Raw genomic sequence first — 25,093 nt, 5'->3', positions numbered from 1 at the left:
CAACTGGATCAAGAGTGAAAAAGATCGGAACTTAGATGATCTTATGGACGTGATCAGACAAAAGTTCATGGTCAAGTGGAATAAAAGGAGGAAAATTGCACGAAAGATGGAAGGCAAGATATTACCCCATATTGTGAAAAACCTAAAGGAGAGGAGCAAAAATTTGGATATGGATGTGCTTGAAGGTTTAGATGAAATTGGAGAGGTGATAAGTAGGGGCGGCTCAGGTTTCAGGTATGCTAATTACCTTGCTGGTTTTATTTTAATTAATCTAAATCCTTGCTGGTCACATGTTTATGATGCTAATTACTCTATGTCCATGTATTTATGTCAGCCAAAATACGACATAACTCATGTAGTGGCACACATAGAATGTGAATTTTGCTGCACATCTATGAAGGAGGGGCATAAGTGTCTTTTTAACCTGGAGATAATTGTTGTTTGCTGCACTACAGACGGCAGTGGCACTCATGGAACGAAAAAACAATTTCAATGGCACTCATGTCCAGATCAAAGATTCAGTGGTTTGCCCGGAATTATGGAATCATTCAATGGCACACACGAAATTTTCTCAAATAAATTTGAGAGCCATAGTTTAGGTAAATATTGCTAGTTGGAAGCAAAAAATAGATAGTATCAAAATAGATGACTACCCAAACATACAAGTAGGGGGTCTATTTTGAATAGTATTGCTGGAGATGCTCTTATACATCCCGTAGATTTTCATTGTATATCCAAAAGGTCATTAGAAGTCGTAACAGTAAGTTTTTCACAAAATCGATACAAGTGAATGGCTGAACCTGTGCCAAATTATTATTTTACCTGAGGTAACATATTAAAAAGACTCTATCACTGCTATGCGTGCTACAGAGTCCTTAAATTTCTTCAGCCAGTATCCATTTTTATTCAGCTAACCAGGTAACCACACTCATCTTAGCAGAACTTTTTGTTTATTATGGTTGTGGCCTGCTCTGAACTATAAATATATCTTGGCCAACCAGGCAACCTTCCACATCTTGGGCACTTCCGAACTTCTGTTCCAGATACTGTCCAATGGCGGCAAGGCGCTGACCAAACTGCCCCCTAAAGGTTGCATCAACAGATAACGGCTTCTTGCTGTAATCTACGGTCCTACGAATCACTCCACCATCAGTAGGGCCAGAGTTGAGCACCACCATCTCCTCACTGAAATTCGCAAAAGCTAGAGTTGTGACTTTGCCATCAAACTTGTGACATGAGAGTCTCCATGGAGTGCCACGGGTTCCAGAAGCGAGGGTTTCTCCAAGACCAGGGGCAACCTCAGCCTCTACTAACTTGGGATCATGGTCAACTGGGCTAATTGTATGAAGCACAAAGGAGAGGTCTGGCTGCAGCATTTCTTGCACAAGAACCGCCATCTTTGCGTCTCTCTGAGGTACACCAGCCGCTCGACGGCTAAGGATTGCTCTCCTTGTGTATAATGATGCCCAAACCTGTCCAACCGCAGCTCCAAAGGAACTAGGGTCAGAGAGACTGACATTAGGAATTGATTCATAGAGTCCAGCAGCAGACATTCCAGCCAAATCCTCCACATTAGCAGTAGATCTGACAATTAGTCGAACATTCTGATCAAATATTTTTTTCAAAGATTCAATGATTTCTTCTGATGGAGAAAGAAGTGAAACAGTGGCTTGAAGCTCCGAGGATAGGCTATCAAGTTCACCATTTTCAATTTGAGCTGTTTCGATCCTCTCTAGAAGGTTAGTGTAGGATTTGAGTGATCCACTTTTCTTGAAGGCGTCCTCCATGGATCCAAAGGGAATGACAGCACCTGCAGGAACTCTGAATGCTGCTGGAGTTCCTTGGTCATTGTAAACTGCCCAATAATCAATGAAAAATGTAAAGATAATATGAAATGGAACATAAGACTTTCAAGATAGCAGTTCGGCCATACTACTATAAGCTTGCAGTTCTGTTGTACTCCTATAAGTTTTTTCTTAATGTACATAATGTACAAGGTCTATGGATCCATAAACACTATCATGCAGCAGAAACGACCTTTTTTTCTCGAACTACTAAGGAGAGCTGCGCACCATTTCATTAAAGGTAGAAAAAAGGTAGTACACGAGTCTAGAAGGACCCTTTCCCGAGTACAGGAACAAACACACACACCACACCCCAGGAACTAGGCTAGATTCGCACCACAATCTACAAGAAACACGACCAGCAGAAACGACCTTAACAGTATCATTTTTGCCATTCTAGCAGATAAAAAGCTATCACAACATTCTTTGTCATTGTTACATGAAAACTAGGCTTATTCTTGATCACCTTGGTTAAGCACTATGTTTAATCATTTGTTATTTATTAAAGGAGGAATCTACAGCATTATCAGCTAGATTTACTTGCTTTGAATGATACCATGGGTGTATATATTCTACAAATATGGATTGGTGGAATGCAAGTTATCTGCCCTGTTTAATACTTTTCACTGTTAATAAGCAGCAACATACTAATAACGTCCAGGCAAATTGACTGGTTGTATAAATGATACTTGTCAAATTCAAGAACATTCCTAAACATGACATTTTGCTCTGCGAATGAGCATGATAACTACCTTGGTTCCCTATCATCAGAGATATCTTGCGAACCTTGTAAGGTATCGATTCACAACAAAGTAGGTAACACAAATCGACATGAATTTGATGGATATCTCAACTGAAATTGGTACCTTTATTTGACACTGAGGAAAGAACTGAAAGAGTTCCACATGCAGCAGCTTTTGCACCAGATGATTCAATTGATGCCTCTGAAAGCTCGAGCACACCAGACATACCATTCGCTCCTGAAGTATAGCTCTTTTGCTGAAGTGAAGGCCCCTTAGGGTTAGGGAAAAGAAAAAAAAAGTAAGTAGGAGCAAGTGTAAAAACATGCATTGTAACATGTAGTCAGCAAGATGTGATGGATTGGCATGCTTTGATTAGATGATTTGAAGCAAAAGAAACTTAACCTCAGACAATTTTAACTTCTTGTCTGTAGTCAGCAGTAGTGAGGATTGCTGTGCAAATAGATTTCCTCCACTGGATGACTCTGAAGACATGGCAGCACACTCATCTTTGTTTGAAACAACTGAAAGATCAACATTATTGGATGATGCACCCAACCTGTAAAAAGGAACACCAAAACTCACCAAACATATTCACGTAGAGGGTGCATAGCAGTAGCATACTACTTCAATACCACTAAGTGGTGCTTAATTAGTAGTCAGGTTTACTACTTCAGTATGCAACTGAAAATTCTACTTCCACACATCCCTTCATTAGAAAAAAGAACTTTTAGATTTGTAACTTCAAAATAGGACAGACTCATCCACCTGTTCTTGTCTGCATGTAATAAGCTGTGGACACAATCATGGGCCACCAATATAGGCGACGCCCTAGGTGTCCACCGAGCCCAAGCCATGGCTAGGATTGACCAGAGGCTGGGTCGGTTAGGAAGGGGGTTGCAGGGAGGATATTTAGGAGAATTGTTACCGAGTTTGTTAAGAAGTGCACCTGGGCACTCTAGTTGCTGTAAACATTATCATCGAAGAAGGCAAAAAACCTCCCTGTATCGGGGTGGGGTTTCCATCGAAGGTGGCGTCAGCCTCGCTATCCCCTTTCACTCTTGCTCCCAATCCCTACTACTCTTGCACTCCACGCCATATCAATTTGGTATCAGAGACCACTCACAAGGCATCGACCACCATGTCCGGCGGTTCCAGATCCTGCTGAGACGGCAGCCAAGCTGGATCGCATTTTGGGGCAGCTCACCACCCTCAACAACTGGACAAGCGGGTCGCCCGGACCAAAAAGTTCCAGTTGGGGGATGGTGGTGGCAGGCAGCGACTTCCGCCGCAATCCCCTTCGATGGCGAGTTTGATCCGCTCACATGGCTCAACAAGTGCGACAACTACTTTCGTGGCCACCGCACACTGGAGGAAGAAAAGTGGATGGCGTCACTTCACCTGGACAGAGCCACGGCGAACTGGTACTACCAGATGGAGTAGGACTTCGCGATCGTTTCCTGACCTCGCTTCGTCGACTTCATCAACCTCCGCTTTGACCCTCCGGTTTCGCCCCTCCGATCTGCTCAAACAACCTCCGCAAACTCAAGGCCCTCCAACGTGCAGGCTCCATGGAGGACTACCAGTGGCGCTTCCTCGCCCTCCTGTCCCACTGTGATGGCCTCACTCCGTAGCACAAGGTGGACCTCTTCACCACCGAGCTAGACCAGCTGCTAGCTTCCGACGTCAAGCTCCAGTGGCCATCGAACCTGCAAACGGCGATGAGTTTGGCACGTGCTTATGAACGTCACCAACAGGAAGTGTTCGGTGTCTCATCTTCCAGCACGCCCAAACCCGCAGCGTGACCACGGGCGCCGCCCACGACTAACGATGACATCAGGGGCCACGACAGCCCTATGGCAAGCCCGACGGGCCCCGTGCACACTTCCACTACCTAAACCCGGAGGAGATGGCCGAGAAGCGTCAAAGTGGGCAATGCTATTTCTGCCCACGAGAAGTATACGTTGGAGCACAGGTGCTCGGCCAAAGGTGTCTTCCTTTTGGAGTTGGCGGAGGGCAAAGAGGATGACCTAGGTGACACACTTCCTGATCTTGGCACCTCCCTACACGCCTTGATAGGGATCGGCGCCGCTGACACCATGATGCTGCAAGTGCTTGTCGGCGGTGAGCGGCTACCTTTGTACCAACTATATGGTACACAAGAGTATGGCTGAGTACAGCCCCATCTACTCCTAGTACTACTAGTACATTGGCTTAGATCAGCCCACTACCAAGACATGGCTGATGTAGCCTTCTACCAACTACATGTACTAGAGGTGGCCTATTGCCTTACACTCTACAGCAACCAGGAGCTGACCGAGTGTCTGCCCCTGATGCAGAATCAGAGAAGGAGATCAGCAGCAGATTATGTCTTACACCCCTTGGTTGGGTGGCTTTTATATATATAGTCAGGTATGACTTAAGTTACAAGAAAGCTATATACAATTAGACCCCTAGACATATGCATATCTAACACAAAGAACTAGTCCCTGATACGGTTCCCTGCTGACCTGCTGGCCTGAGTCAACATGGCATGAGGGAGGAGCCACAGCAAGCGCTTGCCATCAGTAGGCTAACAGAAAAGGGCAGGATCAAACTGATACCATGTAGAAATGAGAGGTGGAGAACAGATGAGGGGCAATGCTGCACACAGCCAAAAGAGCCCGGGTGCTTGTGTATATATTTCATTATTGATCAAATAGAATCACGCAGGATTACAATTGGTGCCATATCAAAAGTACCCATAAGAGGAAGCATTAAGGCTACCAATATAACAAAGAAATAATTCTTATGCAATAAATGAAACAAATCAATTAAATCTATATCGATATACAATTGAATCTCCACAGAATAGTCAACTAACAGTTTAAAACTCAAATCTGAATTGAGTGCGGATTTGGTGCCTAGGGGGGGCTGGCGCCCTCGTTAGCTAAATTACCATGTTGCAATGTTTCAAAAATCATCACAAAAATCATGTACGTAGCACAAATAAAGATAAGTATAGCTAAAATACATGATTTTGTGATGATTTTTGAAACATTGCAACATGGTATTTTAGAACGAGAGCGCCAGCCCCTCTGGCGCCATATGATTTTCCATCTGAATTATACAATTTTGAGATCAGGCAACATTGTGAAATGTTCTAACTTTCTTTATGATAGTTAATTATCATATAAGATGCGTAAGACACCAGTAATTATTAAATTTGTTCATTTAAGAAATAAGAAAATCTTTTTTCCATGACATGGGAGCAACACAGTCCATATCAGAATGGAATGAAATGTTAGTAAAATAGAACCTAACCTGACATATTTTCCCTCAAGTAACCTCGTGTTCGTAATCGTGTCATCGTCTTCACAAGTTACAAATACAACTTTCTCCTGGAAATATATGTAAGTAGCATTCTTTTTTTTTCTTTTTCGAAAAAGTGCAGTGGAATTCATTAAAAAGGGAAACCATAATTAAATAAAATGAGGCTTTTGGTACTAACTTGACGAGCTCTAACACCAAGATGTGATAGGTGAGGTAATTCTTGTAGAAGTATAACGCCCACTATGTTATCCCCAGCAGCTTTGACCTGTCAAATGAGGAGCCAAACCTTTGAGATATCAGGAAGTTGTCAAGACAACAACAACAAACCAAGGATTTAATTGTTTATAGATACCTCTTCATCTCCATCAGCCTTGTTTACAACTAGCACGACAGGTTCTTTGATGGATGATGGCAATGATCCAGGAGCTATTCTTTCAACCTGAAAAAATGAACTATAACCAAAGAAATAATGCTATAAACTAATAAACACATGATTTTTCAACTTAAATATGGCAAGCAAGGATGGGTTGGGATGGTTTTAAAGACTAAAGGGGTGAACGAGCCTGCAACTTGACTGGTTAGAAGAGCTCACAGGTAGCACCATAGGTCCTACATTCGACTCCCCATGTGACCGAATTTCAGGCTGGGCTAATAAAGGCCCATCGTTGGCTCACACTCTATACCCTAAAATAGCTGCCACCAACAGGATGTAATTGCCGATTGTGAAACCAACCTTTGTGGCCATTCTAGATGGGTAAGAGTCTAGGGTCAGTTTTAATTAAAATGCCCAGCAGATGTCTCCTCCCACCAGTCTAAATTTTTAAAGACTCAAGGGTAGGCCAGAATTTTTAATGAACCAAGGTCAAACCCAACTCATGAATCATAACTGAAATAATGCTAAGCTCAAATATCCTGGTCTGACAGAAACCTGTCTTATGGTCTATGCTTCAGTTTTCTACAACAATTTACATGGATGATTTATTATGAAATATGAATTATCATCAAATCTATCTTTTAGCTCTTTTTAATCATTCAATGAAGCTTAAGTCGTGCATAAACCATATGTGACTGACAATTGTTCAGTATATAAGCTGATCATTTGAATGATAAAATGTTTGATCTTTTCATACTGCAACATGTTCAAATTACATCTCGATAAAAAAAAGAAGAGCAAATTGTCAAATTTTTTTGTGGTCATGGTGTGGGATTCACGAAATAAACTTACATCGATTACAGTGAGAACACAACAACAGGGCAAAAGGAGCAAATGGAAGTTGCCCACACCTGTATCAAGGCTCCATGGGCCACTCCAGGAACAAGAACATCCCACACAGATGATCCAAGAACTGCTCGAGTTGCTTTTAAAAGTACAGTGCAAAGTTTCGAGACCTGAAAAATAACACTAAAACAAATCTAAATAGTTAGATTCACATCAATCAGATTGATGTTAATATCAGTATCGCCCAAACGATGTGCAGGAGCACTCAGTACTCTTCCGTTGCTCCAAAGAAAACATTACCCAGCACGAATTTCAGCCTCAGTGTATGTTCTCACACTGTTCTCTGGTATTCCAAGGGCTTTCCCAAGAACCTACATATGTAGACAATCAATCTGAAAATTTACCCACAATTCACAAGAAAGTTAAAGTGTGAGAATAAATGGAAATGTTGGCTTATGTTCTATTGAACATAGCATGCACAAATGTTTGCTTAAAGTGTTGAAATTGGTCTCTAATTTTTTGTACTTTATTTTTTAGCAACTCCTCATATAAGGAAACAAATTTTATTTTGGATTAAGCATGAACCTCATACAAATATGTCCTGCTCCCACCTTCTTGTAACTTGCAATCCAACCACATTTACAGATCTTTCCTAGCTTCCTAACCCATGAATGAAGCAAAAAAAAAATGATGCAAATAAATAAGCAAAGATCATATAGAACAACCCTTTCTGAGGAATAAGCAATGGACATTATCATGATGTTTTATCTCAGTCAAGCAATAAGCAATGGACATTTTCTGAGGAAGCAACTCAGTGAGCAATTTCAAATGTCTGATTTGGGCCTCTCTGTTATTTCCTCAGAATTGAGGTGTTGCATTCTGCTGAGGGATACTATCTCTCTCATTCCAAGATCATATTGCCCGTTCTGGCATTACTGATGATCAAACGACTACAACACCTATTGATCTTCACTTGGACCTTCTCCCTACTGATGGAACACCACTTGGGGATCCCTCCAGATATCGTCATATTGTGGGAAGCCTTGTTTATCTCACTGTCACTGTTAGACAAATACGCATCTGGGCCTAGAGCCTGTCATGGTTTTCTATAGATTGATCATTAGACATAATAGGCAATGATATCCGATGGTGGCCATACTTCTATAAACCAACCCTAGATCATCCTTGCCTATATATGTGCCTGTACTCTACAGCCCTAATCAATTTGTTGTTTTCCCGTGCAATACCTTTGCATTCATGGTATCACTAGTCTAGGTTAAACATTGTTCGCCTAAATGATCGTTCAGCTCGTTTACAGACCATTTAAATGCTAAATGTTGGTACGTCGTTTCCATTTAATTGACAGTTTAATCCCGTTTAAACGTCTGTTTTGCCCATTTAAGTGGCCGTTTAGCCCGAATAATGGCTAAACGGTAAGTGACCGACTGTTTACGGTTTAGCGTTTAGCATTTAGGATAACACTGATGTTAAACCCTAATCCTTCCACTGTCCTAGCGCGCCCACGCAGCTGCACCTCTTCATGGGCTGGCCTCTCGCCCGCTACAATTCCCACGCTTGATCCCCTCATGTTGCGTCCACCATATCCGGAAGTCCCCTATTCTTCCCTTGGCTGCTGCAGTCTCCACCTGTCTCGCGATCGATGAGGCCAACCTCACTGCAACCGCAGCCACCGATGCAGAGGCCAACGCTGCTGCGGCGCCGCCTTCCTTCCGAGAACGATGAGGAGGCCAACCTCGCTGCAACCGCAGCTGCTGATGCGGAGGCCAAGGCTGCTACGGCAGCAGCCGCCGTTGCGAACACTGCTACTGACGTGGACACCCCTAGGCATAGTGCTGCCGCCCACCACCGCAAGGCCAAGGCCGTGCATGAGGCGGCCCTTGCTCAAGAACGAGATCTCCAGTTGGTGCCCCTGCAGTTGTGTGACTGGAGGGTGGCCCTGATTGACCTGCCAGTCACCCAACTGCAGAAGCACCAACTGCAGACGAACTGCATCCCTTGCTCGTGCCCAAGAAGCACCAACTCTAGAGGAACTGCTTCCCTTGCTCACGCCCAAGCTGCCGAGCGGGAAGCCTCCACTGCCGCCCAGGCGTGCGACATGGCTGTCACGCGCACCAGCAACACCCTCGACCGTGCGGCCCACAAAAGGGCCGTCACAGCGGCCATGCGCACCCTCACCCGTGCAGCCCACGAACAGGCCATCGCAACCGACAAGGACTTCAAGTCAACCACCCCTGGACGGCCCTCACCAGCACCTTCACAATGCCCTGTTGGTCCATGAGGTCGTTGCCATCATCAATTTGCACGCTCAGGCAGTCAACGTGTAGAACATCCGCAACCTCATCCACGCCATCCTCGACACTGACTCCGACAATTGCACCTGTTGGAGCCATTAGATCCTTCTCATCCTCGAGAAGTACTCCTGCCACGTCCTCGACAAAGTTGTCCTCGAGGAAGTTGCCCTAGTACACCTTCCCATTCACAGCCTCAACAATGTCGTCCACTCCGTCTTGTTTCAGGCCAGTCTCCCTCCTCGTTATTGGGTTGAAAGCCTTAGTACCACCACGCTGCTCCTTAACATTTTCCCCGCCAAGACATTGCACTCCTCTACGCCACATCAGGTCCCCCATCACAAAATGCAACATTTGGAGAGTAAAAGCAAATCCATGGTGTCAAAACAATATAAATTAAACAAGCAGGATTTCATATTACAAGAGACATCTAGTTTAGGGTTTAGTTTGCTTTTTATACTAGGCTATGTGTTGAAGCCAATTCACCGCCTACCTGCTCTCACTCGGCTTCGTGGAAGCCAAGTCAGACTTGTCGCTGTTTGTATTCCGCTGAGGAAACGATGTCATCTACTTGCTTCTCTATGTCGACGACATTGTCCTCACTGCATTATCAGCAGCTCTCCTTCGCCACACCACCCATGCCTTGCAACAGGAGTTCTAGATGAAGGACCTGGGTGAGCTACATCACTTTCTTAGGATGCAAGTTCAGCGCAATGCCGACGGCTTGTTTCTCTCGCAGAACCGGTACATTCTTGTTGGCCATGGATAGCGCCTCGGTCAGCGACGACCGGATATCCCCTATGCTGTTCAACAAGTCTGTCTCCATATGCATGACCTCGGAAATCGCATCATGCAGCTCTCAAGCGCGTTTTGAGGTACATTCACTGCACTCTACATCTCAGGTCCACCTCGGGCTATGCGGTCTTCCTCGGGGACAACCCTGTGTCCTAGCCCTCCAAACAGCAGATCACTGTATCTTAGTCCAATGCAGAAGCCGAGTACCGCGTTGTGGCTAATGTTGTTCTGTGCGAGCTTCACTCACCGCCCTGCCGTGCTACCCTGGTCTACAACATCAATGTGGGCTACATGTCCTCCAACCCGGTTCAGCATCAAAGCACCAAACACATTGAGATCGATCTCACTTTGTTTGGGAGCGAGTTCCCATTGGTGGTGCCCGCGTTCTCCATGTGCCAACGTCATCTCAATATGTTGAGATCTTCACCAAGTGGCAGATTTCTTTGCTAAAGCACAAACCCGTGAGCAGCATCGGCTTCACTTGCTCAAACTCAATGCTTCAGATGCTCCACTTCCACCTTGAGTTTGAAGCGGGGTGTTAAAGTGTATGAAGGTCCATCTACTATAGGCCTATATGGTCCATGAGGCTCCTATATATATAGTCATCTCCACTACTGGAGTGCTCATCTTCTCAAATCTCCAAGGTTAGTAACAGCCATCTCCACTACTACTGAAGTGTTAAAAAAAACTTCTCAGATCCCCAAGGTTAATAACATATTCAAGGGGAAAAATAGGTGGAGCGCAGAATAGCATATGATAAACTTATGATCACAGGACTCATCTACTCTTCATTCAGTAAACTCACCTTGACTTTTTCAGGGAATATAGAAAGAAGTGCTTCAGAGTATTCTTCTGTTAGTCTTCGTGATCTATCAAGAGTGGCTTTGAGTCTCAGTGCCCAAATATACTTTCCATCCTCACTGCCTATGTACATGACAACAGTAGTTGAAGGGTACTCCTCACCACAATGAGAACATAAGCAGGGATGCACATTCATGCATGACATATATTAAAGGAGAAATTGTACCTTCAAATTCAGATAGACCTTTCTGCTTCCAAGAAAGAAGCTCATTCACTATTGCAGTACACTCATTTGGTTTCCAACCTGAAAAGCTAACTTGATTTATGCCAATGACAAGGGCATCAAGGGCATCATCCCATAGACTTGTATTTGTAGGAAGATCCTCTGCAAGTGAAGCTGATCCACCTAAAGCTTCAAGAGCATTGATGTATCTGTTATGGTACCATAGCAACGAAAATAAAACCACATTAGCTTCCATGAGAAACAAAGTATGTATGGAAGCATCATAATTGAAAAAGAAACAAATTTAATTTCAACTATGTCATTACCTACTTAACAATACAAACGAATAATCCTCAAGCCCAATCTCACAAAGACGCCACTGCAAAACCTCAACAATCAATTTAATTGAAATACATGCATCCAATTTCAACCCATACTTTCTCAATTGTGTTTTGACAAAATAACCTTTTGTCGCATTGCAATAGCACTGTCTGGAGCATCATTTCTAAGGCCACTTTCCAGACCCTTCATTAGAATTGATCTTAGATAAGATAACGATAGCAAGGTCTTCAGCAAAACTTGAACGCCACCATTTTCATCCAAATCTTTTGCATCTTCCAGTTGGTCTAAATTCTGAGAAAATCAATAGAATCACATATTCACGTATGAAATGGCCATTACACTGGTGAGCCGCAGGTCCATCACTCAGTAAACTGGTTAAACATAAGCAGTAACAGCTGTTTACTTATTAGAAAAACTCACACTAGGAGGAACTTAGTCAGATATTAAGAAGAATAGGCTCCCAAATTCAAGTTTAAGTTTAAAGGGATTTGAATCTGGGTTGCAGGGCGTACACCAGGGCCAATAACATTATCCAACTAGACATAGCATCGAACCCAGCAAGGCATGAATACTAACAGAACTTAAGTACATCAGCATGTTAGTCGCTGAATTCTTACTCTTGGTAGTAACAGAATTCTTACTCTCATCGAGAGAGGATGACACTAGGAGTTGGGGCAATTTTCTGGTTTATTTCCAAATGCCATACCAACCTGATAGGTTGGGGATACATATTTATAGGCTGCTAGCCAGTCAAGCATATGCCAAGATGCTAAAACAGATGCTGTCCTAGATGCTAAGATGTTATCAAGATGCTGTCCTAGATGCTAAGGTGTTGTCCTAGCTAGTCAAGGATATTGTCCTTGATGCTGTCCTTGAGCAGCAAGACCACCATGCAGCCAATGCAGCCATAAGGACCATATGCTGCAGCCCTACAAAAGACCAGCCCCACAAAGACTAGCCAACACAGAGACGTATCCCCTCATTCTCCCCCTAAGTCTTGTGCGTCGTCTTGTGGGAAAGTTGAAACATCCCGGTCCTGGAGCAAAGCTCAAGGAACTTGATCCTCCCAAGAGGCTTGGTAAGCAGATCCGCAAGCTGGTCCTTGGTGTTGATGTAGCTTGCCTTGATGCTCCCTTCCTCCAAACAGCCTCGGATGAAGTAGTACCTCACCCGGATGTGCTTACTCCGTTCATGGAAAACGGGGTTCTTTGCCAGGGCCAGAGCGGACTTGCTGTCCATCCTGAGCTCCACCGCTCTAGTGTCTCTGCCGAGAAGATCACCAAGTAGTCGAGCGAGCCAGAGCGCCTAAGTCGAAGAGGTGGAGGCCGCTATGTACTCGGCCTCGCAGCTGGACAGGGCCACCACCTGCTGCTTGACCGACTGCCAGCTAACGAGACACTTGCCGAGGAGGAAGAGGATCCCGCTCGTGCTCTTGCTGGTGTCGATGTCGTCGGCGTGGTTGCTGTCGCTGTACCCGACGGTGTGTCGCCCCAGGGCACCTAGGGTAGTAGAGGCCGTGGTCGAGAGTCCCCGCAACGTAGCGGATGATCCTCTTCACAGCCTGCTGGTGCTCCGTCGTCGGTCGCTGCATGAACCGACTAACGTAGCCGACGGAGAATGCCAAGTCCGGCCGTGTGTGGGCGAGGTAGCGAAGGCTCCCCACAAGAAGCCGGTACTGCGTACTTCCTCCGTCGTGCTGTTGCGGCTCAGCTTCAGCCTCTCCTCCATCGGAGTGAGAGCTGAGTTACAGTCGGTGAGCCCAGCTAGCTCAACGACGAGCTTGGCGTAGGCGGTCTGTCGAAGCGTGATCCCGGAGTCATCCTGGTGCACCTCGATTCCCAGGTAGAAGAAGAGAGGCCCCAGGTCACTCATCTAGAAAGTGGCCTTCATCTCTTCCTTGAATGCCGCCACCTCCGCATCCTTGGTGCCGGTGATCACCAAGTCGTCGACGTAGACACCCACCAGCAGGGCATTTCCTCCACTGCCCCGTCGGTAGATGGTCGTCTCGTGCGGGCTTTGCTCGAAGCACATCCCCTTTAGCGTGGAATCCAGCTTGGCATTCCACGCCCTCGGTGCCTGCCGCAAGCTATAGAGGGCCTTGCGTAGGCGGAGCACCTTGCCCTCCTTGCCGGGGATCGCAAATCCCGACGGCTGGTGCACGTAGACCTCCTCCTTCAAGTCGCCGTTAAGGAACGCCGACTTGACGTCCATGTGATGAACACGCCAGCCCTCCTGGGCAGCTAGCGCAAGGAGTCGGATGGACTCCATCCGTGCCACGGGAGCAAAGGCGGCGTCGAAGTCGACCCCCTCCTGCTGCACGAAACCTCGTGCCACCAAGCGAGCCTTGTGCTTGACGATGGCGCCGGTTTCATCCCTCTTCAGCTTGTACACCCACTTAAGGGTGATCGCGCGGTGACCACGAGGAAGGTCAGCAAGCTCCCAGGTGCGGTTCTTCTCAACCGCATCCATCTCCAACTGCATCGCGGCGTGCCATGCCGCGTGTTTCTTGCCTCAGCAAACGACCGAGGCTCGCCGTCGTCACACGCAAGGTGCAACTGTGCCTCCAGGTCGTGAGGCACCAGTCCCGGCACCGGCTGGTCGCCGAGAAGGTTCTCCACCGTACGGTACCGCAACGACTCGCCGTCGTGGTACGCGTCGATGCGCTCCTCGTCATGAGAGAGTGGAGTAGCGAGCTCAACCGGGCTGTGCTCGACACGAGCTGGTGTTGGAGTAGACGTGCCCGGAGAGGTGCCTGTCGGTGCTGGAGTGCGTGGCGGTGCCAGCTGTGTGGAGCCGATGAAGAACTCATCGCAGCCGAGGTCCTGGCTGGAGAGCGTGGTGCTGTCGGAATAGCAGGCGCCGGGGTCGGTGGAGGCTCGGGGACTGGGGTAGACGCGCTCGTCGAAGAAGAGCTGCCTACTCCCCTAGCTCCCTCGAAGTGAACGTACTTGACAGTGAAGTCGTCGTACGTCGAAGCCGAGCCGTCGTCCACCGCCTTGTCCCACGCCCATCCTCGCCCTTCGTTGAACACAACGTTGCGCGCCGTGCGAACACGCTATGTCTATAGGTCGAGGATGCAGTAGGCCTTCGAGCCCATCGCGTAGCCGATGAACACTCCTGGAGTGCTCCTGTCGTCGAGCTTGCTGATGTGGCTAAGCTCCTTGGCGAACGCGAGGCAGCCGAAGACCCGCAAGTGGGAGACCGCCGGCTTACGCCCATGCCAAGCCTCGTACGGCATCCTGCCGTCGAGCGCCTTGGTAGGCGAGCGGTTGAGGATGTAGACGGCCGACACCGCCGCCTCTCCCCAGAAGACAGCCGGCATCCCCCTCTGCTTGAGAAGGGCCCGAGCCATCCCCACAACCGTCTGGTTGCGCCGCTCGACGATGCCGTTCTGTTGCGGGTTGTACAGCGCAGAGTAGTGGCGCTGAATGCCCTCATCAGCGCAGTACGACGCAAATTCAGCCGCCGTGAATTCACCGCCGTTGTCGGTGCGCAGCACGCGCAGCTTGCGGCCGCACTCCGCCTCCGCAGCAGCCTGCGAGCGCCTGATGGCGTCCGTAGCCTCTCCCTTGCTGCCGAGGACCATCACCCACATGTAGTGGGAGAGGTCGTCGACGAGCAGCAGGAAGTAGCGTCGTCCTCCCGGTGTGGCCGGTGTCACCGGGCCACACAAGTCCCCGTGCACAAGCTCAAGCCTCTCCTTGGCTCGAAAGCTCGCCCGCTGGGGAAAGGGGAGTCGCCTCTGCTTCGTCAACACGCAGACGTCGCAGAGCTGCTCCACATGGTCGAGGCACGGCAGGCCTCGCACCATCTCCGTGGCACTGAGCCGCTTCAGGGCCTCGAAGTGAAGGTGCCCGAAGCGCTCGTGCCACTGCCACGCCTCGTCATCCCGACAAGCAGCGAGACAGAGGGGTTGTGCCACCTGCACGTTAAGGACGTAGAGTCGATTTGCGCTTCTGGATACCAGTGTTTTCCTAAACGTTAAACAGTAAACAGTCGGTCACCTACCGTTTAGCCATTATTCGGGCAAAACGTCCCATTAAACGGGCTAAACGGCCAATTAAACGGGGTAAACGGGTGATTAAACGGAAACGGCGCACCACCGTGTAGCGTTTACACGGTATTTAAACGGGTTAAACGACCGTTTAGGCGAACAGTGCTAGATACCTTGGCAAGAAGGCGGCGACGGCGATCCCAAATCCTCATGACTCCATCCTCAACCACCACGCGCGAACCGTTCTCATCCAGCTGTCCCAAGCTGATGATGGAGTTCCTCAACGCGGGGATGTAGTAGACTCCGGTGAGCAGCCTGTGCTCACCAGACACGGCGGTGAAGATGACGGAGCCGACGCCCTTGATCTCCACGCCGGAGGCATCCCCAAACTTGACGGAGCCTCAGACGCTAGAGTTAAGCTCGGTGAAGAACTCCCGTCGACCGGTCATGTGATGGGTGGCATCGGTGTCGAGGCACCACCCGTCAGTCTTGTCGTTGCCGGAGCCGTCGCCGAGGAGTGCGTGTGCTTTTGGCTCGTCAAGGTGGAGGAGAGCCGCTGCGGCCGGTGCCGCTGAAGGTAGCTCGATGCTTGCATGTGCCATGAACAGAGCCGGCTCCTCCTCCGCCTGTGCGACATGGGCCTGGCCACGTCGTGGTTGTCGATAGTCCTTGGCCCAATGGCCAAGCTGACCGCAGTTGCGGCAAGTGTCGTCTCGTGCCGGCTTGTGCTTGCCGGCGGCGCCGCCCTGGGCATCTCCGCGGGCATCACCCTCGGCACGTCCTCACGCCCCGGCCTGGGCGTCTCTGCGCGCCTTACGCAGCTTGCCACGCTTGCGGCCGCCTGTCGCGGAAGAAGGCTCCCCCTTCTTCCGGTCACCTTGGCAGGCAGCCCACTGCTCCCGAGTGAAAAGGAGCTTCCCGCTAGTGGTGATGGGCCCCGAGAGAGACTGTGGCTCATCGCTGTCGACGACCTTAAAGCGACCTATCGCCTCCTTGATCGACATCGTGGAGAGATCCAGCAGGGACTCGATCGAGCGAGCCATCTGCTTGTACTTCTCGGGGACACAGCGGAAGAGCTTTTCGACACCTCTCTCCTCGCCGTAGGTGTCATCGCCGAACTGTACCATCTTCTGCAACAGAGTGTTGAGACGGAGAGCAAAGTCATCAACGTCCTCACCTGGCTTGAAGGCCAGGTTCTCCCACTCCTTGCGAAGTGCCTGCAGTGTGGACTTGCGGGGAGGTCGCTGCCGATGCGTGCCGCAGCGATGACGTCCTAAGCCTCCTTAGCAGTCCGCTTGTTGGTAAGCGAGAACTGCATCTCGGACGGGACTGCAGCGATGAGGGCATCCAGCGCCCGTCGATCCTGGTCGTAGTCGACGTCGCCGTAATGGACTGCCTCCCACATGTACCGCACCTGGAGCTTTACCCTCATCACCGCAGCCCACTCGACATAGTTGGTCTTAGTGAGGGTAGGTCACCCACCGCCGGGGCCGACGTCCCTGACAACAGCCTGGAGCCCGTGGTAACCACAGTACTGATCCGGGGGAGAGAGAGCCACGCTGCCTGTGAAGGCCGCGCTCTCTATCGATCCATCCGCCACCGTTGCCGTGCGCGCCACCTCCAGGAGCGCCACCGCCGTGCGCGCCTCCTCCAGGAGCGCCGCCGGCGCGTCCGCGCCTGTCTGGGCTGCCGCCGCGCTCGTGGGCGTGCGCGGCTGCCCACTGCGCTGCCCGCGCTCGCGCTGCCTCCCTCCCCAGCAGCTCGAGGTCCGCGTCGGCGCTGTCGTCAGCAGAAACGGAGCTGCTGATGCTACCGCGCAGAGCCTCGACCTCTGCTGCCGCCGCACGCGCTGCATCCGCCGCCGCCGCCGCCGCTGCTTCCGCCTCCGCTCTGGCTGCTGCCAGCTCCACCGCTGCCAGCCTCGACGCCCTTGCTGCCGCCGCAGCGGTCTCTGCCGCCGCTCGCTCGCGTTCCTCTGCCGTGGCAAGTTCGGCCTCCTGCCGACGCCGCGTGCTCGAGGCGACCGAGCGCTGACTGCCCTGTGGACATGACGCGCTACCATGGGGCTGCTGCGTGGGGAGAGGGCTGCTTCAGACGAGCTGCGCAGAGGGATAGGAGTGAGCAGGAGTGGCCGGAGCTGCTGCTGCTCCCAGCTGGGGCTGTTGCGCGGCTGGGAAAGGAGATGAGCAGGAGATGCTCAGGCTACAGGATAGTACGGCTCTGATACTAGTTGTTAGTCGTTGAATTCTTACTCTTGGTAGTAGCAGAATTCTTACTCTCATCGAGAGAGGATGACACTAGAAGTTGGTGCAATTTTCTAGTTTATTTTCAAATGTCATACCAACCTGAGGGGTTGGGGATACATATTTATAGGCTGCTAATCAGCCAAGCATATGCCAAAATGCTAAAACAGATGCTGTCCTAGATGCTAAGATGTTGTCCTAGATGCTAAGGTGCTGTCCTAGATGCTAAGGTGTTGTCCTAGCCAGTCAAGTATGTTGTCCTTGATGCTGTCCTTGAGTAGCAAGACCACCATGCAGCCACAAGGACCATATGCTGCAGCCCCACAAAAGACCAGCCCCACAAAGACCAGCCAACACAAAGACTTATCCCATCACAGCAAAGATGAGGCTACTGTTTTCTATGGAGTTGCCAAAACATAGAAATAGCAAATACGTGATGGTAGCACAAATTAACAACTCCAAACTTATTGTACTTGTCTATATTAGGGAGTGGAGAGCAAATTCACAAAAAAAAAAACTAACCTTTTTGGTTTTCAGAAAGGATGAGAGAGCTTCTAAGCCAGACTCATTCAAAGATTGCTCGATAGATTGCACTTGCTCCAGTAGGCTGCAAAGCCCACATTACAGTATCACATAATTATTTCAAGAAGTATTTGACCACAGAGTACAAAGAAAAGATGATGCAGCATAAAAGCTTCTTTTATATTATTCGCCTGCATGGTTGAGAATAAAATATGATTCACAAAATTATTTCGTTCTAGTCTGAAGGTTTAAGGGCGAATTCAGTAATTTATATTGACATTAATTATTTGCCATTGGATATTTCTTTGTTTCATGACTTTCCATGGAATAAGTCAGAGTTAATTCCATACCATAAGATTCTAATTTCTTTACTCCATGTCATTGCCAGATATCATGGACTGAGAAAAGTATCAAAATCAAATTGAAAACCATCTTCCCAACATTGCTGAAGCACTCCTGCTCGCTAGGGAGGAAATTCACCTTTGGGGTCTGGCCGGTGCCCATGGTATTTCTTACTTCTTGGCCACAGCTCAAGGAGTTTCTTAGGTCTTTGGGTCAAGACCTGTGCGTTGGGTGTGCGGGTGTGTTGTATGGGATCTTACCTTTTTTCTGCTTAATATGGTGATATGCAACTCTCCTATGTGTTCAAGAAAAAAAAATGAAAACCGTGCTGGCATGGACTGAAAATGGAGTTATTTGATGGAAATCACAGTTAGGAAGTTCTCTAGTGGCATACAGTGGATTTATTCTCTTAACTACTCTTAGTATTTAATTATTCTAGATTCAACTTTCTCAGTTTTGCACATAAACCATTTCTAGTACAAGAATTTTAGGCTTTTAGGCAAGTTATTCTACGAAAACACAGATCCACTCCAATGACCTGTGCAATATTTTTGCCTTCATCACCATCACCAATGCATGTCTGTATTGGTACTTCTGGTGACAAGTCGTTATGAATAGAAACTCAAAACTGATGTCACTATCTTTGTCACGTGAGGGTGCATGTACAGACAGCGGTGCAAGAGGGCTGCACGCGGCCAGAAGGCGCGGCTGGGCCACAGGACCGTGGCTAGAGACCAAGGACAACCTGGCTAATTTAAGCAGGATATAGGATATCAGGATTAGCATGATTGAAAGAATAGTAGCTTTAATAGGAGCAATTTATTATAGCAAACAGTGAAATGAAAATTTCTGAATGCAGAAAATGTGGGCAAATTTGGAATTAGACAACCTGCCAGCATTAAAGAAATCTTTTAATTCACTATAAAACGTCTTGAATTGTTCAACAAAAGCTTCATTGTACTCTCCAGGAGTCTTAGTAATCCTAGCAAGCATGGCTTCAGTAGCAATAAGATCCTCAGGGCCAGCATTCCGATGAAGCTTGTTTTGTATAGTATGCTTGATTTCTTGCTGTTGATAATAGAAGATGACTGAGCAACAATTTCATAGAGGAAGTTATCCCAAATTGTGAAATGTGATCATCACCTTGAGATCATGTGGTATGTCATTACGATGAGCAATATCACGAATTCGTGTTAGAGGAACGGAGGCAGTAAATTCTGATTTAAATGAAGGTAAACAAGGATGAATCTTGCGTATCACAAGCAAATCCTGTATTAATATGAATCAAAATGTAAATGGTCAGAATTACAAAATAGAATAATATTTGTCTTCATTAAGGCATATATGTTAGACAAATATAGGCTTGGGCTGGTCATGCAGCCCTAGCCCAGCCGCCATCCTATTTAGCTGTGTTGCCTTGGACTCCAAGCCCGGCACAGCTGTATATTGAGTTGTATTCGGCAAGGATATCGGAGGATGGTTCTATCCATAAGCCGCCCCTATCCACGCCTATATATACATGTACCTTGTACTCGACATATCAATCTGTTAGCATATTTATTACCAGTCAGCTGATGCCTTGGTCTCTCCCCTGGCTGTTTGCCTGGGAACTACCCCTGGCTACCGCCTCTGTACTCTCTCTCTCTCTCTTTATCGCTGCTTCTATTATCCCCTGTAATCCTGGTTGCTATTCATCAATGGAACATTTGAGCCTGTTCGAGCTCTAATACAATCTACTATTCTACATATTTTCCCAACTTACAATATATTCTAGTAAAGATTCGGCAAAACTAGTGAAAATGCTTTCTTTGCTCCTTGGAGAAGAATCTGGAAGTCATGGGCTCCTCCTCACTGCAAGTTCATTTGGCTTCCAATGAACAACCGTTGTTGGACAGACGCTCGTCTTGCCAAGAGAGGACTTCCCCATCTGGCTGCTTGCCCACTGTGTGATCAAACAGAAGAGTCAATTCAGCCTTTGCCAGACAGGTATGGTACAGAATCTTCCAAAGATTGGGATTGAATTCCATTGCGCCGGCCTCTATCAGCAGATTCTCAAGATGGTGGTACCAGGCAATCAAAGAAGTGTGGAAGGAGATCAGAGAAGGCCTTAATTCAGTTATCATTAGGCGTGTTCTGGGAAATCTGGAAACATCAGAATGATTGTGTTTTTAACAGCTCAAGTCTGAATATCATTGTGGTGTTGTAGCCAGGCACAAATGAATGTAGCTTGTGTTCTGCTGAAGCAAAAATGCACAAGGAGTTGCAGGCTAGGACATTTGTTGCGGGATAGTTTTCCTGGTTTTGGTAGTTCTGAACTTCTGGTCACCTACTTTTTTTTCTCGAACTACGCAGGAGGTACAGGAATACAAGATGAGAAGGATTTAGAAAGAAACCCAGCTCGCGGAACAAAACAACACCACACCCACCCACCCTAACCGAGAAGGAAAGGGTGGGGGTGGTTCTAAACAAGACCAGGACCTAACCATCACCTTCCGCACCCACCCACCCACCCACCCTCCGCGTGTCTTGATCCTAGACGTGAGCGGGAATGCATCGCAACTCAATGTCAGCAGCGAACGAGAGATTTTCCGCCAAGGCGTGAAGGGAACGAGACCAGCGCATGACGTGTAGACAGTAAGACAAAGAGATGATCGACCAGCCCACCATTGAAAATCCTCACTGGTCACTGCCACCTCCTCCGTTTGGCGAAACGGAACTTGCCCCATCCCAACCAATGCCCGCTTTGTGATCAAGCGGATGAAACCATCCAACACCTGCTGACTTCTTGTGTCTTTGCACGCGAGTTTTGGTTCCGGGTCCTGTCACCACTTGGTCTCCAACATGGGGTGCCAAGCTATAACGAGCAGAATTTTGCAGAATGGTGGAGAAAGGCAAGTAAGCGCATCCCCAAAGAACAAGAGGAAAGGATTCCATTCACTTGTGGTCATGTGTGCATGGTTGATTTGGAAGCACAGGAATGCCTGCATTTTTTGAGGGTGCCAGTCCCAACATGAATAACCCGTTGCGTGCCTTTAGCGATGAACACCACTTGTGGTGTCTTGCGGGTGCACGGAAGCTTGATGCCTTAGGTCCAGCTCTAGCGACAGGGTAGGTAGGCGGTTAGAGTGTTGGTCAGGTCTCACCCAGAGTGTGTGTTTTTATTGGTTAGAAAAACTTTGTTTCAGGACCCTCCTACGGCTCGGTCCGGAGTAGGGGGGAATAATTGTACCGGACCGTTTTTTCCTCTCTTAATACAATGATACGCAGCTCTCCTGCGTATTCGAGAGAAAAAAAAAAGATAAAAAAAAAAGCTCCCCAAAAAAAATAGTGGCAAGACACCAACCTATGATAATGTTGCAGTACTATCTCGGGGTAGCGACAATGGTCGCCGGCTCAGGTTATAGTGCGGCCCTGTACGGTGAAGCCAGGATTTGGGGTTTTCATAGCTAGTTTCGCCGAGGTTTCTTCTTAGTGCAAAGTCATGGGGCGTTCTTTTTTATAGAAATAAGTAGTGATATAAATAAAATACTTGTAGGACAATGTTTATGTCACAACTACTATGAGGAATGAAGCAATCAACCTGAGCTGATGTGTTTTCCCCATAGTATATCCTTTCAATTTCATGAAAAATTTGCCTGGATATCTCAGCATGTTTATTGGGTCGATGGTGACCACCATCCTCAAAGCATGGTATTTGACCAGTATATATCCACTGCGATCAAGAGAAGATATTGAGAATGTTACCAAAACCATTTAACCAATATCATTGTCTCCAGACAACAAAACTCAAGGGGAATATTTGAATATCTGTGGCACCTATTGACTAACAGCACAGTAAGGTGCAAGAGGGGGGACCTTTAGATATATAGCAGAATATGTAAGAGCCTCCAAGTGACTCTGACCATGAACATATTCAGACAAGAGAGCACGGACAAGCTCCAACTGCAGAAACATAGCAAAGTGAATTCACATAGATAGTCCAGTAGATAAAATTAGTTTTCTTTCTCCAGAAGTGCAAAAAGTTTGAGCAATACCCTGGTTTTACATTACTTAGTAAAGAAAGTCCATTCAGCTTTAAATTAATCTCGATTGGAAGCTTTACAAATTCTACAGATGGGATCAGACTTACCTAGAAATTTCAGTATATATTAGATAATACCCAAAAAAATGATAACACTAGCTTTAAGTCCCTTCAAAAAAAAAGATCTGGGCAATAAACACTATACTTCTAGATAATAGCTTCACAAGAGATCCCAGTTATCACAGTTAACAACTATTATGAATTACATCTAACAACAACTACTACCAAAAGGTAAACAGCCAGGTGTTAAGATCAAAAGAATGAACCCACATGGAAATTTCACAAGAAAAAATAGGGAATTAATACAACTAACCTTCCGCCACCAGTTTCTTGATGCTTTATCACCCTCCACCAATTTCAACGATACTGCATCAAGCCCAGTCATGTCCCACTTCCTATCACTCTCATTATTGCGATGCTCATTTGACCGCACAAAAACTGTATCACTACCTTGCCATAGGCCACCAAGTGTGCTCGACTCGAGTTCTGGTGTTAGATCGCCATCCCCAGCATTACCAATATTTCCCATCTCTTCTAGAGCAATATTTCCAGATAGTTTAGCATCTTCATCTATCTCCTTCTCAGTATCTCCAGACAACTTGATCTCTGATGTTCCTAAAAGATCTAAAGGCTCTTTTGTCTTATTCCAGTGGCATGCCATATCAAATGAACCATTTTTTGGCAAATTAACTACACGGTTGTCACCATCCTCCCATATTTTGTCCTTGCCTTTATTGAAAAATATCACAAACTTGAACTCCAGAAGTGTTTCTCCAGGGAGATCAAGCTGGCAGACCCAACCATTTGGTGTCCAATCCATCTCAACCTGACTCTTCCATGAGCCAAGCTCTTTTGTCGAACCAATAATGCCAACATGCTCACCAAACATAACCTGGTGATCTAGACAAACATGAAGACGCACTATATCCTGCTTTGAAGGATCTATTTGTTTTTTCTCCTTTGTTCTGTAGAATAAAAATAGTGAGTGTAGCCAACAAACTCTACTGGAAATCAGACTTTCAGAACTCAGAGAGTTGCATGTGTGTAAGAGCAGAATTTGCAAGTAACTGCTTCATCTTTTCTGCTGTATAATGATCATAGGCCAGAGAAGAAAAATATATTGTAAAGAAACAACTGTGACAAGATCCATGGATTAGTTCATAAAAGGTGATCTACTTGTCATACATCAATGCATATGGGCAGAAGACATCACATTCAGTAGTAAATGGAAAGCTAGACATGGAATTTCATTTAGAGTCATTTGTATTAATTGAAAAATATAAAACTGATCAAAATGTACAATGAACCAGCATTGAATTGAATTACAATACTTTTATCAAATCAAATGAGTTCCGATAAGTATATTCTGGCGACATTACAATTAAGTTATCTAACTACAGATGTTTGAATACTTGGAATTTACTCAAAGTACTATTTTAGTAGTGTTCGGTTGGTGGGATGGGGGTGGGGTGATCCCTCTTTTGTGATGTTTGGGTTGAGAGGCAAGAACGAGATAGGACCATCCCACCTGGGAATATGCGTTGTTGATGCCGTGACTCGGGTCCCTCTTTTTTGGACGGACAGAGTCGTCCTCCCTGGGATTCGCGGGCGCACGGGGAAGATGAGCGCGGACGCAAGCGGGGCAGCGAGCGGTGGCGCAGGCGGGTGAGCTCCGGCGCCGGCCATGCCGCGCGGTTCACCTCTGCCGCCAGCCAGCGAGAGGTCGAACGGTCGCAGCGACGCCATCAGTCTTCCTCCTAATCCTCGCAGCGACGGTGTCGCCTCGCTTGTCCCAACGGGGGCCGACTTAGAGAGAGAGAGAGAGAGAGAGAGAGAGAGAGAGAGTAGGAGGCAGTGGCCTCGGGGCGGGGCGCGGCGCGAGAAGGGCGGTGATGGCAGCGGAACGTGTGGACGCGGTTTCGGTGGCCTTTTTTAGGGGTGGAAGTGTTGCGGATTCGGGATGAACCAGACACAGGGCAACGTGGAACCCGCTCAAAGAGTGTCCAGCGGCAAAAATCTTGAGTACGCATAATACACAACTATATGTTTTATGCTATTCAACACATGAATTTTTTTGCACCATAGAATTAAGATCCAACAGCCTCCACTCTTTTTCTACCTCTAGCCTCCACAGATCACAGATCATAATTTTTTTTTATGGAAGGACAAATCACAGATCCGCCGCCACCCGCGCCGGGCGAGAAAGAGAGAGGGAGAGAGATAAAAAAAAACCATGTGTTTTTTTTTGTTAAAACACATGTGTATTGTATAGCATTTCTGAAAATCTTTTTGGTGTTTTCCAGCAAATTTGTCTCAAACTAGTGTC

The 25,093-nt window shown here is 47.3% G+C and overlaps 1 protein-coding gene across 2 annotated transcripts; it reads right to left on the bottom strand.

Moving 5' to 3' along the window:
- Positions 1 to 618: 618 nt before the first annotated feature.
- On the bottom strand, positions 619 to 24,687 carry LOC136466999 (phosphoglucan, water dikinase, chloroplastic-like). Of its 2 annotated transcripts, none has more exons than XM_066465557.1 (19): positions 24,296 to 24,687; positions 23,081 to 23,732; positions 22,542 to 22,628; positions 22,267 to 22,398; positions 19,830 to 19,955; positions 19,576 to 19,754; positions 18,345 to 18,429; positions 11,709 to 11,876; positions 11,570 to 11,622; positions 11,247 to 11,452; positions 11,025 to 11,143; positions 7,416 to 7,486; positions 7,181 to 7,298; positions 6,249 to 6,335; positions 6,075 to 6,161; positions 5,888 to 5,964; positions 2,990 to 3,143; positions 2,711 to 2,843; positions 619 to 1,855 (listed from the first exon to the last, which is right to left on the bottom strand). In XM_066465557.1, the coding sequence occupies exons 1-19, from the start codon at positions 24,511 to 24,513 to the stop codon at positions 954 to 956; spliced, it is 3,654 nt and encodes a 1,217-aa protein (XP_066321654.1). In that variant the 5' UTR covers positions 24,514 to 24,687; the 3' UTR covers positions 619 to 953. The 2 variants fall into 2 exon arrangements, with proteins under 2 accessions (XP_066321654.1, XP_066321653.1); XM_066465556.1 differs by having other exon boundaries at positions 2,711 to 2,858; positions 24,296 to 24,686.
- Between the last annotated feature and the right edge of the window lie 406 nt (positions 24,688 to 25,093).

The sequence above is a fragment of the Miscanthus floridulus genome, chromosome 7 (assembly GCF_019320115.1).
Source record: "Miscanthus floridulus cultivar M001 chromosome 7, ASM1932011v1, whole genome shotgun sequence".
Lineage (NCBI taxonomy): Eukaryota > Viridiplantae > Streptophyta > Magnoliopsida > Poales > Poaceae > Miscanthus > Miscanthus floridulus.
Note: the sequence above shows the minus strand (reverse complement) of the source record. Positions and strands in the feature narration are given on the sequence as shown.